At 56.0% G+C, this 14,731-nt stretch overlaps 1 protein-coding gene and 1 long non-coding RNA gene across 2 annotated transcripts in view; both read left to right on the top strand.

Annotated features, from left to right (window-relative positions):
• Nucleotides 1–5,514, top strand: part of SSR1 (signal sequence receptor subunit 1) — a 40,319-nt gene extending 34,805 nt beyond the window's left edge. Inside the window, exon 9 of the mRNA XM_036103921.2 lies at nucleotides 3,880–5,514. Within this exon, the coding sequence (XP_035959814.2) occupies nucleotides 3,880–3,904 (25 nt within the window). The 3' untranslated portion in view covers nucleotides 3,905–5,514. The remainder of the gene's footprint in view (nucleotides 1–3,879) is intronic.
• A 3,915-nt stretch (nucleotides 5,515–9,429) lies between these two features.
• Nucleotides 9,430–13,228, top strand: LOC144379112 (uncharacterized). Its single transcript, XR_013441389.1, has 2 exons — nucleotides 9,430–9,589; nucleotides 10,382–13,228. It is a non-coding gene; the product is annotated as an uncharacterized LOC144379112 (long non-coding RNA).
• The last annotated feature ends 1,503 nt before the right edge of the window (nucleotides 13,229–14,731 follow it).

Below are 14,731 nucleotides of genomic sequence, written 5' to 3'. Positions count from 1 at the left end.
CAGCCAGCCTCTGTACCCCACCCCCCACCCCAAACGAAGCATCAAATTAAAGTGAAAAATACTGCTTTTGCTAAGATGTCAATGAAATGATTCGGATTTTTAAGTTATTTGAATGATCCTGTCAGTGGCACGATGAACGCTGTACGGGACAGCCCTGTGCGTCGTCTGTGGTGCTGGCCAAGCACCCCTCTGCTTCGCCGCCAGCATGCGCACACACACACACGTTGACTTCAGCTGAACTGATCACATATTTTCACTCGGACATCCGTGCTATTGGTATTCGATTTTTTTTTTAAAGATTTTATCTATTTCACAGAGAGAGACAGCGAGAGAGGGAACACAAGCAGGGGGAGTGGGAGAGGGAGAAGCAGGCTTCCCGTGGAGCAGGGAGCCCGATGCAGGGCACGATCCCAGGACCCCGGGATCACGACCTGAGCCGAAGGCAGATGCTCAACGACTGAGACACCCAGGCGCCCCAGTTATGCTTAATTTTTAAGTGTAGGGGAAATAAAGTACTTAAAACATGTTTGAAGCCATATGCAAAAATAGATGCATGCTTTCAATGCTGTCAACCCTGAAGTTGCTGGGAACCCGATGTGGGACTCAAGGCTCACCCATTTAGTGGCTGGATAACCTTAGACGAGCCACTTAACTGGTCTCAGCCTGCTTCTGTAAAATGGGATAATAGTACTGGAGTTACTAGTTACTAATATTCAATGAATATTTATATAGCCCTCCCTATATGTCAAGTGTCCAGCTTTTTGCCCAGTGCAAGACTCTCTTCCGTAACCCCCTCTACGGACACCTCCGCTGGGCCAGGCGCCCACTCCCATCCTTGGACAGCTCAACTATTAGACAATTCTTTCTTCAACCCAAATCAGCCTCCTCGTGGTCTGCGTCCCAGTTCTGCTCTCCAGATGATCTTAGAAAAAAATCTGCTTGCTTTCCCTTATGATAGATAGTCCATGTATTTGAAGAGACCTTCCTTTGTTGAAAGGCATCTTTTATCCAGGTTAAAGTAAAAAGTAATAATAACCACTTCAACCTACCTGGATTTTTTTTCTAAAATACTCCCATCATTTTTTTTTCCCAAGGGAACACTGTCTTTATTAAGATGATGGGAAACACCTAGCTACTTAAAATCTTACATGCTTGATTGAATAATGTCAAGGTCCAAAATATTTGTGATTAAGGATGGAAATAATTGCCCTTTGTTCTCTCCCTCCAAAATGCATCACTTCAACAGTTATTTGCCCTCAGGCAGCATTCGCGAATGCAATCGCCCAGAAGATTGCAGGGGCGAGGCTCGCTTAAAGCGCAGCGTTCAGGGCGTCGTCGCCAGCGCTCCGGACTCTTGCTCTGGGCTGGGGCCCAGGAATCTGTATTTGGATAATGAGCGTACCCAGTGCTCCCGCATACTGCGGCATGCCCCAGGAGAGCCAGGGGTCCCACCTGAAGGCGTTGCCCGGTGCAAAGTAATGAGCCCATCTGCCCTGTTGCCTCTGGGAGCCCCTGACCCGCTGAATGGCAGGATGGCATTCACTGTACCACAGACAGCGATGCTCTGCCAGGCCCTGCGTGCTCGCCTTCTGCTTGTACGGAGATGGGGCTGCTTCACTTGCCCCTCCCTATCGTTCCTGCCCTCTTGCTGGCTGCCCCAGCTGGTGCCCGACCCTTTGAGCACTTCCTGTGATCCAGGGACTCTTCCAGGCGTTTTACTTGTGTTCACTCGTGTCCTTGCCAGGGCCCCCTGCCCTATGAGAAAGGTTCTAATCCCATCGTGTTACAGCCAAAGAAATGGAGGCAGAGATCGAGAAAGCAAACTGCCCACTGTCACCCAGCTTTCGAGATAGTAAGGCCACCCAGGATTTGGACCCGGGCAGTGTAATGCCCCAGCACCCTGACCTCTTCTGGGGCCGTCACAGCCACCGGCCAGACATCAGTGTCCCAAAGGCACCTCAAACTCAACACAGGAACGGGTCATTTTCCTCCCTTAACCACTTTCTCCGTCAGTGTGTCCTGTCTCAGTGGGTGTGGCCACAGGAAACTCCCTTCGTACAGGTACCCCCCCCAGCTCTTACCACTCCTCTCAGCTCAGTTCCTGCACTTGACAAGCACAGCTGCCCCACGTGTGTGTGTGTGGGGGGGGTTACTGGCCACTGCCCGCAGTGCTGGGACAGCTCTGACCCAGTGTCCTGCCAGGCTTAGTCCCTTCAAGCCCACCCTCCTGGGCCTCCTGGTCCCGTCGCTCTCCCCTGCTTAAAACCTTGCCACAGTTCCCCACAGCCTGCAGGACCAAGACCCAGTCCTCACTGTTCGCCTACACCTGACCTTTGAACCTGATCTCTCACTAGTCCCGCCCTTGAACTTGGACCCCCCGGCTGAACTGCCTGTTCCCTGCGCAACCACACCCTTGCCACCTCCCGGCCCTCGCCCCAGATGGAGGATGCCGACACCCGGCCCCTTCCTGCTGGCTGAGCGCCCAGCTTGGGGTAGCCTTTCATTTTGATAGCATTTCAAACTTACAGAAAAGCTGCAAAATAGTACAAATTCCCTATGGCCTTAACCCTCACCCTGATCATTACTCGTTAACGTTCCGCCACATAGATATACATACACACACGTACTTGTGCTGACCTGTTTGAGAGTGAATTGCAGACGTGCCCCTTTGCCCCCGAACACACCGGTGTTTATGTCCTGACTACAAACACACGCTCTTACACAACCAAATGACAGTTATCCAAGTCAGGAAATGTAACCCCGATGCGAGGTTTTCTCATCCACAGGCGGCGGTCGGCTTCACGAATTGTGTCAGGGATGCTCGTAGATCACGAGTTACGTTTAGTTGTCACGTCTCCTTAATTTCTTTTAACCTGAAACCTTCCCTCAGTCTTTCCGGACTCTTAAAGCATTCTTAAGGAGTACGGGCTTTGCAGAGTGTCCCCCAGCTAGAGCTCGTGTGCTCTGTCCTTGTGAACAGATTCAGATTCTGCCTTTTTGGCAGGACCGGCACAGAAGTGACGTGGAACCTTCTCAGTGCAGTGAGTCAGGAGGCACCTACGGCTGCTGGCTTGTCCCACGACTGCCCTGTTGGTACTGATGACTTGGGAAAGGTGGGGTCTTAGTTTTTCAACCTCGGCTTTCAGGTCACCTCTTCGAAGGAAGCTTCCTTAGCCTTCCCTACTCCCCGTTCCAGGCACCCTCAGTTAGGTCTGGGGTCCCTGTTCCCTTAAGGCTGTTCAGGGCGATTTGACTGAATCCTGGTGGTGGCGTGCCTGTCCCCCGTTTTCCCCCCACCCCGCGAGCTCCGGGAGAGCAAGGACCGCCTCTTGCTCCGGGTCCAGGCCTGGCGCAGTGCAGGTGCTCCATGTACTGCTGAGTGAATGAAAGGATGAGTGAAAGGATCCGGGAACTGGTTTGCTTACAAAGCAAACCCCCCCCCCCCCAGCTCTCTCCGCATCGGGCTTCGTGGCTTTTTCTGCATTACTCGTGGAGCATGGCTAAGTGTTTTATTTCCGTGTACGCCGGGTTCTCACCGAAAGCATGGAAGTCTCACTAAATCCCAGTCAAGAGGCACGGTGTTTATCCTTCCTTTGGGGGACTCACAGGATGGATCAATTTAAGAAACTCTGAACCCCACGTTTAGATGTTCCCATTTGTTTCTTCCTGGGGGAAGGCTGGGCAGGGGGGAGATTCTCTGGGTCTCTGATCGGGTGAAATATTTGGCCCCAAACAAGCAGGAAGCATCTTGCGGGGGGGAAGGCGGGCGCACAGCCCTGTCACCTCTGTCCGGCCCCTCGCTGCACCGCGGGGAGGGACGTGATCCCAGGGCTGTCCTGAAGCCTCTCAGGAGGTCACTCTCTCCCTTTGTTGTTTCAGACGCAGGAGGAGGGAGACGCACTGATGCTTCATCAACCTCTCCTGTCCCCGTATCCAGGGGCCAGGGCTGCGCACTCCGCCCAGGCTGCTGCAGGAAACCCCCCCGGACGTGCGGGTCCTGGAGACTGGCCATCCTTTCTGCACCGTTTTGCTCTCTGTGACACCTAGGACCGCACCAACCCTGCTCAGCTGGATCGTCCCCCGGCTCCCGCTGAAAAGTCACGGCTGGGAATGGCTGTGGGGCCAGGGCTTTGTGGCTTCTGACTAACAGCTCTTGGGCGATGTTTCTGGGTGGAGAGATCCTGGTAAATCGGGCCTCCCCTGCCAGCAGGTAGGCTGGGGGCAGGGGGACCCGCCAGCAAGGACCAGGCGAACTGTATGACCCAGGAAGCCGAGATTGCTTCAGCTCAGCTTGCTCTTTCCCCATTACATAGACGGTGACCAAGCTCAGGAGACCGGCGGCTCTGGGTGAAGGGAGCTCACCAGCCCCTGGGACAGGATGGTTGCGACACATACCTTAGCAGCTTCCAGCTTCATCTTAGGGAAATGGTCAAAGAGGAGCTGGGCCAGGAGGGGCCTCGCAGGGGGCTGGGCAACCTAGCACGCGTCAGGGCCTCCGGAGCAGGAAGCACTGAGTAGCGCTCCCCGGGAATGCAAGTCCCCAGGCCTGATCAGTGAGTGGGGTCCCTCCACCAGCCCCGAGGCCTGCTTTCCGCGTGCTGGCGCTCCTAAGCGGCTCCCCCGGGCTCTTCCATGATGCTGACACGAATTAAGTTGAATGGCATTGAGTTGAATTGGACTGAAATAAATTGAATTGAAAGGCCTACAAACAAGTATGACTCTCTTGCTGAGTGCCAGGCCCTGGGGGAATCGCAGACTCCTAATACTGTCCCGTCCACGCCAGCGGGCCTATCGCGGTAAACACCTCTGGGGCTGGGGCTGAGAAGGGGCAGGAGGGAACGGGAGGCTCCAAGAGGAGACGCTCTTCGAGCTGAGCCTTCAAGTACAGAGTGGGGACTTCGGAGAGAAGAGGATGAAGGCCAGAAGGACATTACAGACCAGGGAGCCGAGCAGATGGTGTTTAAGGAACAGAAGAGAGAGGGCAAAGAAGCCGATGAAAGCCGTCCAGCGGAGAGAGGACACAGACATCCACGTGCACAGAGTCGCACAGAGAAAATGCCTCGCAGTCGCCCAGAACATCCCCCACGCCTAACGCAGAATCCCAGGGAGCTGGCCCAGGAATCTGCATTCTGAACCCAGCGCTACAAGTGAATTCCAAGTTTGAGACTCGCGGTCAGGGGGTGGGGGCTGAGCCTCTGCTAAGTGATCAGTTCCGGTGTCAAGTGGCTAATTGTCACACTGGGAGCAGGTCAGAACCCCCCGGAGGGCCCGTTAACACACGGATGGCTAACCCCAGCCCGAGATCCTGGGCCGGCAGGTGTGGGGTGGGGCCTGGGTATCTGCCTTGTTTGGCATATGTTCCCAGATGGGAGATGGGGTGCTTCCGGACAGCCAGTCTGAGGAGAGACCCCTCTGACAGTTCTGAGAACTCAGCCAGGCTGAAGGAAGCCCACTGGCCCTTCTGAGGCTCTGAGGAGTCAAGACAGTCACGAGATTTGGAGCATTCACATTTGATCAGATACGTCTCCTTCTTCTTTTTTTTAAAAGATTCATTTATTAGAGGGCGCCTGAGTGGCTCAGTTGGTTAAGCGACTGCCTTCGGCTCAGGTCATGATCCTGGAGTCCCAGGATCGAGTCCCGCATCGGGCTCCCTGCTCAGCGGGGAGTCTGCTTCTCCCTCTGACCCTCCCCCCTCTTATGTGCTCTCTCTCTCTCTCATTCTCGCTCTCTCAAATGAATAAATAAATAAAATCTTTAAAAAAAAAAAAGATTCATTTATTAGAGAGAAAAAACACGAGCAGGAGGGGCAGAGGAAGAGAGAGAGGGGATCCCAAGCAGACTCCCCAACTAAGCACGGAGCCCGACGTGGGGCTCGATCTCATGACCCTGAAATCATGACCTGAGTCGAAATCAAGAGTCAGACACTCAATAGACTTTGCCACCCAGGCGCCCTTCAGATGCGTCTTCTTATCTGTACTCCCATCCTCAGTTCCCCTGTGACAGAAACTTGCTTGGGCATGTGACAGACACCCCGGCCTCATTGATCCGAGGGTGGGTGAGCCTGAGCAGCCCGACGGTCCCAGCGGGGCATTCTGGGGTCTGGCGCTCAGGGCCATGCCGCCACCCAAGCTGGCCCCGCGGAGGCCTGCGGCTCTGAGGCCACCTGGAAGCATTTCCAGGGACCCATGGGATGCCTAGATTCCTACGGCCAGAAGTGGTTCAAGTTTCCCCAAGGTCACAGGTAAAATCCCCAGGTGCCCCTTGGAAGGGCTGTCAGGAGCAACTGTGTGAAACCGCTTCCTGTCAGAGATGCCAGATGCCTTATTCAAGGCCACACAGCTCGGGTGATGAGCTTGTCCTTCCGACCTCACTGTCCCCCACAGGGCTCCTGCCATTTAAATGGGCACGGAGGCCGTCAGCCTCCATTTTACTGTGAGGCACCCAGAGTTGAAAACTTTATTTAAAAGATTTATTTATTTATTTTGAGAGAGAGAGAGCACACGCGTGCATCGTGTGAGTGGGGGGCGGTGGGGGGGCAGAAGGAGAGAGAGAATCTCAAGCGGACTCTCCGCTCCTGCAGAGCCTGCTGTGGGTTCCGTCCCAGGACCCCGAGATCATGACCTGAGCCGAAACCAAGAGTCAGACACTCAACCAACTGTGCCCCTCAGGCGCCCCGAAAACCTCATTTAAATGAACCAATGTTCCCACCCACCCCAAAGAGAACTCAAGTCACAGGCATCTAGTCCTAGGCCAGGGGAATCTCTGGCTTTTCCAAACAAACACAGAAAAGGAAACACTTTCTTAATTCTCCGAATTCTAAAAAGATACATTTAATGAGAGGTGAGGGAAAGACAGCGTGACAAAGGCAGACCGAGCTTGGCGAACAGAGGGCCATGTGCTCTGTCACCCATGGGGCCCAGTCTTGGGAACGTGGGCTTTGTGCCCTCCTGTGGCGACCGTCAGGGTAACTATGCTCGTAGGAACGCCGGCAGGAGCCCTCACACCTCTGGAGAACTCACCGCCTACCCGCCCCTCCGCTGCGTGCTTTGTCAGCAGGAGCCCCTCCACGCCATTTCCTGCCCCCTCCCCACACCCTGTCGTGACCCGCTTGTCGGTGGTGTCGGGCACACGCAGAAAAGCGATCTGGGGCAGCGTATTGGCCTCCTAGGGCTGCCGCAACAAACACCACAGGCTCAAGTTTCTTTGCTCACAGCTCTGGAGGCTGGACGTCCAAGATCAAGTGCCATCAGGGCTGGTTCCTCCTGAGGCTTCTCTCCTTGGCTTGCGGGTGACTGCCTTCTCCCTGGGTCCTCTCGTGGCCTTCCCTCTGTACACCCTACCCTTCGTGTCCGCGTGTCCGAATTTCCTCTTCTGATAAGGACACCAGTCAGATCGGATTAGGACCCACCCTCAGGGCCTCATTTTACTTCAGCGACCTCTTCAAAGGCCCCGTCTCCACACACAGTCACAGTCTGAGGTACTAGGGGGATGCGACTGAACATACGAATCTGAGGGGGGAGGCAATTCAGCTCATAACAGGCAGTATTTCCTTTACCATAATCTTGAATATATATGTGATTAAGAGCTTTGAATAATGTAAGAAGCTCCATCTCTCAAGCTTAAGCTGCCCTTCTTCACCTCACGATCCAGTTTATTTTATCTTCAGATAAATAGGTCATATTTACAGCCTCCAGACTCCTGAAAACATGTGAAGCCCCTTCCATTTTAAGAATTCGAAGCAGCTTCCTGGTGAGCCTCTCCCTAGTATCATTAAAAACTGAATTCTGGGCCCAGAATTTCCCCGCGGTCACCACCGCTGTGGTGTCAGAATATGGAGGATCTCGTCCAACAAAGCTCGGGACACAAGAGACCCATGACTCCCATCGGCAGATGTTCCCCGCACTCCCGCTGGGCCTCAGGAAACTGTGCCTCCCACGGATGGTTCGGGCGTGGGAAGGAGAAGGGCTCACACCGCCTCCCAGAGAGGCGACGGGAAGTCCGCAGAGTCCGCGACCACCGGGAGCTGCCAACAGACGGACTGCACCCCCAACTGCAATCCCACTCCCCGACACAGGGTCCCTGCTCCCTTTGAGAACATGGAAAACCCTAAAACGAATAGATAATAGAGGATTTTGTATAACATGTAGAAAGAGGCATTTAGGTTAATTTAAAGGAACCATGAGTCCTTTTCTCTATAATCAGAAGTAAAATTAAGTCCTCTCACTGCCCCCCCCCAGCTCTTTGAAATACCCATGGCTCCCATTGTCCGCACCGGGAACCCCTTGAAGGAGCTTTGCTGTCCCCACATAACCCTGGATATGGGAGACTGTGGGGTCTATCTCCATGAAGGCTCATGGAGGTGCTCAAAGAGGCCTGGGGAGTATCATTTTAGAGGGCTTGTACTTATTTGAAGCTCTGTATGCACCTTACATTCTGAGAAACAGGCATGTTATACCCATTTTTGAAGTAAGGCATCAAGGTCCAGAGGATCCCAATCAAGTGCAGGTAGCAGGGCTGGGATTTGAACCCAGGACTGTTTGGTTCCAAATCCCATAAGCTTTCACTGTATCTCACTGCAGGATACCCAGAGATGAGGGGGTCCCAGCCTTCTGCACATCAGGAAGTTCCAGGGAGCTTTTAAGATTCCCAGTGTTGGGGCGCCTGGGTGGCTCAGTCCATTGAGCGTCTGTCTTTGGCTCAGGTCACGATCTCAGGGTCCAGCCTGGCTCTGTGCTCAGTGGGGAGCCTGCTTCTCCCTCTCCCTCTCTCACTCACTCTCAAATAAATAAAAAAATCTTAAAAAAAATAAAGTAAGATTCCCAGTATTGAGCCCCACCCCCAGAGACTGATTCAACCCTCCTGGGGTGGGTGCCCGGTCACCCAGAGTCTAAACAGTCCCCAGGGAATTCGAATGAGCAGCCAAGGCAGAGAACAACTGCCTTCCAACAAAAGCACGAGGGAAGGTCAAAGCTACAAGATGTGCAGTCCATGAGGTGAGCGGGAAGTCCTTAACTGAACACTTGCATGTCTACCCCGCCTGGGCGAAAACCCCCGTCCTGGCACAGGCCTGCGTGAGATGAGGTCAAACCTTCTGTCCCCCCCCCCCCCCCCCCCACTGCCCAGACCACACAGCCCCTCAAGACAGCGAATCAGGGCTTGGCCTCCATCTCTGAAAGCACAGGCATGGACTAGCTCACATGTGCGGGGCGCTTGCCTGAATTTTGGAAAGGACACAAAAAAAGAATACTTGTTCCTGTCCTGTTCTTTCCGCCTGGCTGAGGAGGCAGAGCTCAGCTAAAGAAAAAAAAAGAAAGGGGTTAAAAAAAAAAAGGACAAATATATTCCATTATATGATAAGAACCGAGCGAGTGATCTTCCCAGAAGGGCTGAGTAGTCTGGGGGGGCCTCCAGGAGGGGGCGAGACGGAGGAGCGGAACCCCATTGGAAGTCGTCAGGGGGCGTGGCCATCTGAGGGCGTGGTGGCGCGGGAGACCCGGTGGGTTGGGGCAGAGTTGGGCTGTCACCCTCGCAGCTCCCGGGGCCATCGGAGGCGTGGGGGCAGGGAAGCCGCTGGAGGAAGATTCGCTGCGTGTGTACCCGCTTCGCTTGGTCGGAGGGTCCCCTCCGGAGGGCCCTCCAGAGCCACGCGCTGGGCCCGAGTGACGGGTGGGGCCTGGGCAGGAAAAGACCGCTGTCGCTCTCAAGGGCCCGGTGCTGAGAGCCCGCTCTGAAGGCCCTCGCCGCCACTCACACTCACCAGGGCGGGGGCTGCGCGGGCCCAGGAGGGGACCTGTGCTTTCTCTGCCCGGCGCTAACGTGCTACTTCAAACTCCCCCTTTTCCACCCGCCGGCAGGGCTGGGGGTGGAGCACGCCAGTCCGCCCCCCCCACGACCCCCCCGGCTCTGGCCCCGGCGGGGGGAGGCGCCGGCCGCCCTCTGCTTCCCCAAGGCGCGTCTTTGGTGCCAACAAGGGCGGCCCCTGGGCCTTCTTCACTGGGTTGCCCCCACCTCCACAGCTTGAGCTCTGCTGCCCTCCCCTCCCTTCCCCTCCCCTCCCTTCCCGTCTCCCTGCACGGGGAGACCTTCCCGAGGCAGCTGGCTTTCTCATGCTGACTCTGCCTTCAAATACCTGGGGGCTGGCCCTGTTCTGCCTTGCGTCCCTGGCCCTGACCGATCCAGGGTCCAGCGCTGAACCTGCCAGGCCAGTAATCAGATCTGCTCGCCTGGGAATTCAAGAGGTGGCAGGGAGAGACCCAGAGTCCCCAGGGGCGCCCTGCACCTGCAAGGGCCTGGACTCCCCTGGCCTTAAGCCAGCCAGAGTCCTTTCCTGCTGGTTTGCATTCAAGAGACTCAGCTACTCCTGCTGGTCCTTCCCCACCAGCCCATCTCTCCCTTTTGGGCTCACCTGCCTCCTGGCCTGGCCTGGCCTCCAGACTCAGCCCTTCCAGCCCTGGGTGAAGGCAGTCAGCAGCTTGGGTCACCGCACTGAGCGCCCCTGTTCCTGGACACTGGAAGATGGGTAGAGGACTGCGAGACTTGTCTCGAACTGAGCCACATTCTGTGTTGAAAGGTCAAGCAGCATGCTCCGTGCTCACCGGAGTCCCTGCGGATCGGCCCTCCTCCCGGGCCCTGTCACCTGGTCTCTCCAGGGCTGCTCTGCCCCCCTCCCCGCACCCCCCCCATTCCCACGCCACCCCTGCCCTCCACTTTGCCCTTTGCAAACACTCTCTGGCTTCCTGGAAACAAGGAGGCCTTCTAACCAGAATTTCTCAACTTCCTCCTCTCCCTGGTGGGCTCAGTGGTCTGCATTTTCCTCTCTCCCTGGGTCCCCATCTGTTCTTTAGAGCTAGGTCATCCAGGCTGACTGCGCTTTGAATCCCTTCCCTTTGTTCCTCCTCCTGGGCCCTGGTCAACCACTAGCCGCTTTCTTGCCTTATCAGTGATACTAACCCCCCACTGCCCCCAAACACAGACTCTTTTCCTTTATCCTTAAGTCTCCCCAGGCCCCTGCCATCCCCTCTGGTGACCGTCTTAGCTCACTCCTTCCCCGGTCCCCAAACCCCCTGTCCTCACACCTGCATCTCCCCTGGGCCCCAGCTCCCGCCCTGGGGCTTCGGCCTCCACCCACCTCCTGCAGGGTGGTGGGAAGAGGCTGGCTACCAACCCTCCCCTTCTGGGACTGGGCATGGTCGCCCTCCTTCCCATCTTTTAGGCAGTGATACTCTCGCGCCTGCTTCTCTGAGCTTCCCTAGTGCTGTGTCTCTTTCTGGGTCTCTCTCCCTCTCTCTCTTCCTGTCCTCATTTGTGACCCCATTCAGGACCGGAGCTGCAGCTCGTGAATGGGACTCGAATCCGGTCCGGCTCAGACCAGCCGGGAAGATGAAATCCTGGTTGGCTGGCCGGACTAGCAGCTGGGTCTGCTAAGCTGTTGAATACCAGGGTGAGCTGCTGCTGGCGCCGCTGTTGCTGCCACCTTGGGGACCCTCGATGACAACAAAAGCAATGTGAAGAAAGCAGACCGGGGACAGAGGAGGAGACAGGTGAATCGGACTCCAGCCCTTGCGAATCTGGATCTGGCCGTGCGTATAGGCACCTGCCCCTAGGCTTTTCAGCAGTGGGGGCTGACGCGGTCCCACTTGTGCGTAAGCTGGTCTCGCTGGATTGTTGTCACTTGCTGTCAAAGTAGGCACCTCAAGCAAGACTGAGGCCACTTGGTCCAGGACCCACCAGGCCGGGTCCTCCTCGTCTGGCCTCCCTGGCTTCATTCCTGGCACCGTGTCCTCTGTCTGCCAACAACTCTGACATGCCGACTCCTCCCACTTGAGCGTCCCTCACGCGCGGTGCCAGGTTTCATCTCTGCGTTGTTTCGGTAATTTCCTCGCTGGCTTCCCTGTCCCCGCTCAACCCTCCGCTCTGCAGCTTGGATGTTTCTAGAGCACAGCCCTGAGGCACCAACTGGGACGCACGACGGCCTTCCCCAATCTGCCTTTGACCAGAATCTAGGTCCCTTATCCAAACCCCGCTCACTCCCGCATTCATTCCCTGTGTGGTTTTCACTGTCCTCGCTGTGGGTCAAGGAGCGAGCCCACCTACCATCAGCCAGTAGCCCACCCCCCTCTGGCGGGCCCCGCAGCCTGCATTCAGGCCTCCCTGTGCTGTCCCCGGGCCTCCCTGGCTGCCTCACCCACCGCCAGTCTGCTGAAACCCTCCCAAGTGCCAGTCTGCGGGACGTCTGGGTCCCCAGCCAGAAGAGTCCCCCCTGCCTGTGAGCACCCACAGTGCCCTGCGCTCTGGCACCGTTTGACAACACCATTCTTTTCTGAGGGCCACTTGCCTACATCTTTCCCTCCTAGACTTCTGGGGAGCAGGCTCTGCGTCTCCCTCGCCTTGGGATCCCCTCCCAGTACCTGCCCCTCCTGGGTGCTCGCAGGTACTTGCTGAGTGAACGAAGGAATGGCCATCCCTGAGCACGATGCCTCCTGAGTTCCAGCTCCCCTCCCCACCCCCCATTAAATAAGAAATTAAAAAAAAAAAAAAGACAAGACAATGCAGGGGAGGGAGGGATGAATAGGTGGAATGCAGAGGATTTCTCAGGCAGCGAAACCACCCTGGGTGATACCATCATGGTGGGTACGTGTCCTTATACATTCACCCACACCCACAGAATGTACAACCCCAGGAGTGAGTTTTAGGGTCAACGATGGACTCTGGGTGATGATGACCGGTCAGGTAGGTTCATCCTCTGTAACAGCTTCCAGCTCTGGGATGCCTGGGTGTTAAGCGTCTGCCTCGGCTCAGGTCATGATCCCGGGGTCCTGGGATCGCGCCCCGCTTCAGGCTCCCAGCTCGGCGGGAAGCCTGCTTCTCCCTCTCCTGCTGCTCGCCCTGCTTGTGTGCTCTCTCTCTCTGACAAATAAATAAATAAAATCTTAAACCAAAAAAAACACCTTCCAGCTCTGGGTGGGTGTGGATGCTGGGGGAGGCTGGGAGTGTGGGGACAGAGGGCATATGGCAAATCTCTGCACCTTCCTGTTCTGCTGTGAACCTAAAACTGCTCTGAAAAATAGTCTTATTCTAAATTTAGTGATTCATCGTTTACATATAACACCCAGTGTTCGTCATAACAAGTGCTGTCCTTAAAAAAAAAATGAAGTCTTAAAAAAAAAGATAGTATATAACAGGGAAATTGGCATGGTGTAATTCAAATAAAAAAAATTATTTTTTTAAATATTTCCTTTTGTATTTACTCCCATGTCCTCCTCCATCCACTTCTGCTCACACCCTCCCTGGCTTTTGCTTTCACTATTCCTTTCACGCTGACTGGGCCCCTCTCTGACTCCGGGGCGAAACCTCCCCTTCTCCCTCCCCTCACCTCACAGACCAGCCTCACCTCTCCCCTGCAGCATCCAAACTCTGGCAGTCAGCACTTATCTCAGGTGAAGGACGGCTGGGCTGCCGCCCTGGTACCAGGGAGCCGAGAAAGAAAGGCAGGTGGGAATGATCTGGAAGATTCTGGAAGGATATGGGCAAGGCAGGGGCGGGGCAGTTCTGTTGGCTCGTAGGGCCCCTTGTGGGTCCCAGAGCTGGGTCCACACTGCACAAGTCAGAGTTCTGTGCTTTCACCAAGAGCTCGGGGCAGGGCTTGGCATGGACCTCGTGTGGTGAGCATGGGAAGGCCAACCCACCATTAGCGCTGGCTTCACGGAGCCTCACTGGTTCTGATCATGAGACTCGATACCACTCTCAGGAGAGCAGCAAATACAACTGTGTGCAGACCAGGACGAGCAACTAAGCCCTGGGCTTGAGGTTAGTGGGGGGGCAGCAGCCCCCAGGAACTCCGTGGCCAGGCCTGAGACACCGAGGGGTCGCTGGGACCCATGGAAACACCCAGGCTGGGTTCTGGACCTCCAAGACAAGAGAATGGAGCAGTGTCCCGTTACCAGCAGGGCCACTAGGCAGTACTTAGGAACTTAGGAGGGGTGACCTCTGGGCTGGGGGCCGAGGCTGGGGCCGCTTCCTGGGAGCACATCCAGCCCAGTCATACAGCTCAGTGCTCGGAGTTCAGTGCTCTGAGGTGCCATCTTGAAATTCTTTATGATTTTATCTTTGAACTGGGCTTTGGGAGTGAAGTCCGATGGGACAATGGAGCATGTGTTAGGGGCTTGGGGGCTTGGAGGTTTGGCTCATGTGTGGTCCTGCTTTCTTCCGCCTCCTACCGTCCTGGAATGGGGTCTCGGCTGCCTGCCTCCCCCACTTCCCAGGTGGAGGCCTGGGGGCAGACGCGGGGAAGCTCGGTGCGTATGCGCCTCCTGCTGGGGTGCTGAGGTGTGGGTGTGGTCTCAGGCGCCTGTGGGCACCTCCCCACGAGGACTCCCCCCTGCCTGACGCAGTGCGGCCTTAAATAGCAACTCGGAAACACCATGGAGGGCGCGGGCGGCGGAGAGGAGGAGAAAGGTCCTTTCCTGCTTCTTGAACCAGGCTCTACATTTTCCTTTTGCACCAGATCCGATCTCAGCCACCAGCCCTGGCTGAGAGAGAAGCAGGTACCAGAAGACAGGGCGGCCCGAGGTTCCAGGCAGGTGAGTCAGGTGGACGTACCTGTTCCCAGGACACGGCGCCAAGGCCGAACCCTGGAACAGCTTCTTAGAGGTTCCCTTCCTGGGGGCTGGGCTGGGGTCCCTGTGTCCATACGGGCTGGTGAGGAGCTACACAGGCTAGAAAAAGAGGCCCA

The sequence above is a fragment of the Halichoerus grypus genome, chromosome 9 (genome assembly GCF_964656455.1).
Source record: "Halichoerus grypus chromosome 9, mHalGry1.hap1.1, whole genome shotgun sequence".
In the NCBI taxonomy this organism is placed as follows: Eukaryota; Metazoa; Chordata; class Mammalia; order Carnivora; family Phocidae; genus Halichoerus; species Halichoerus grypus.
Note: the sequence above shows the minus strand (reverse complement) of the source record. Positions and strands in the feature narration are given on the sequence as shown.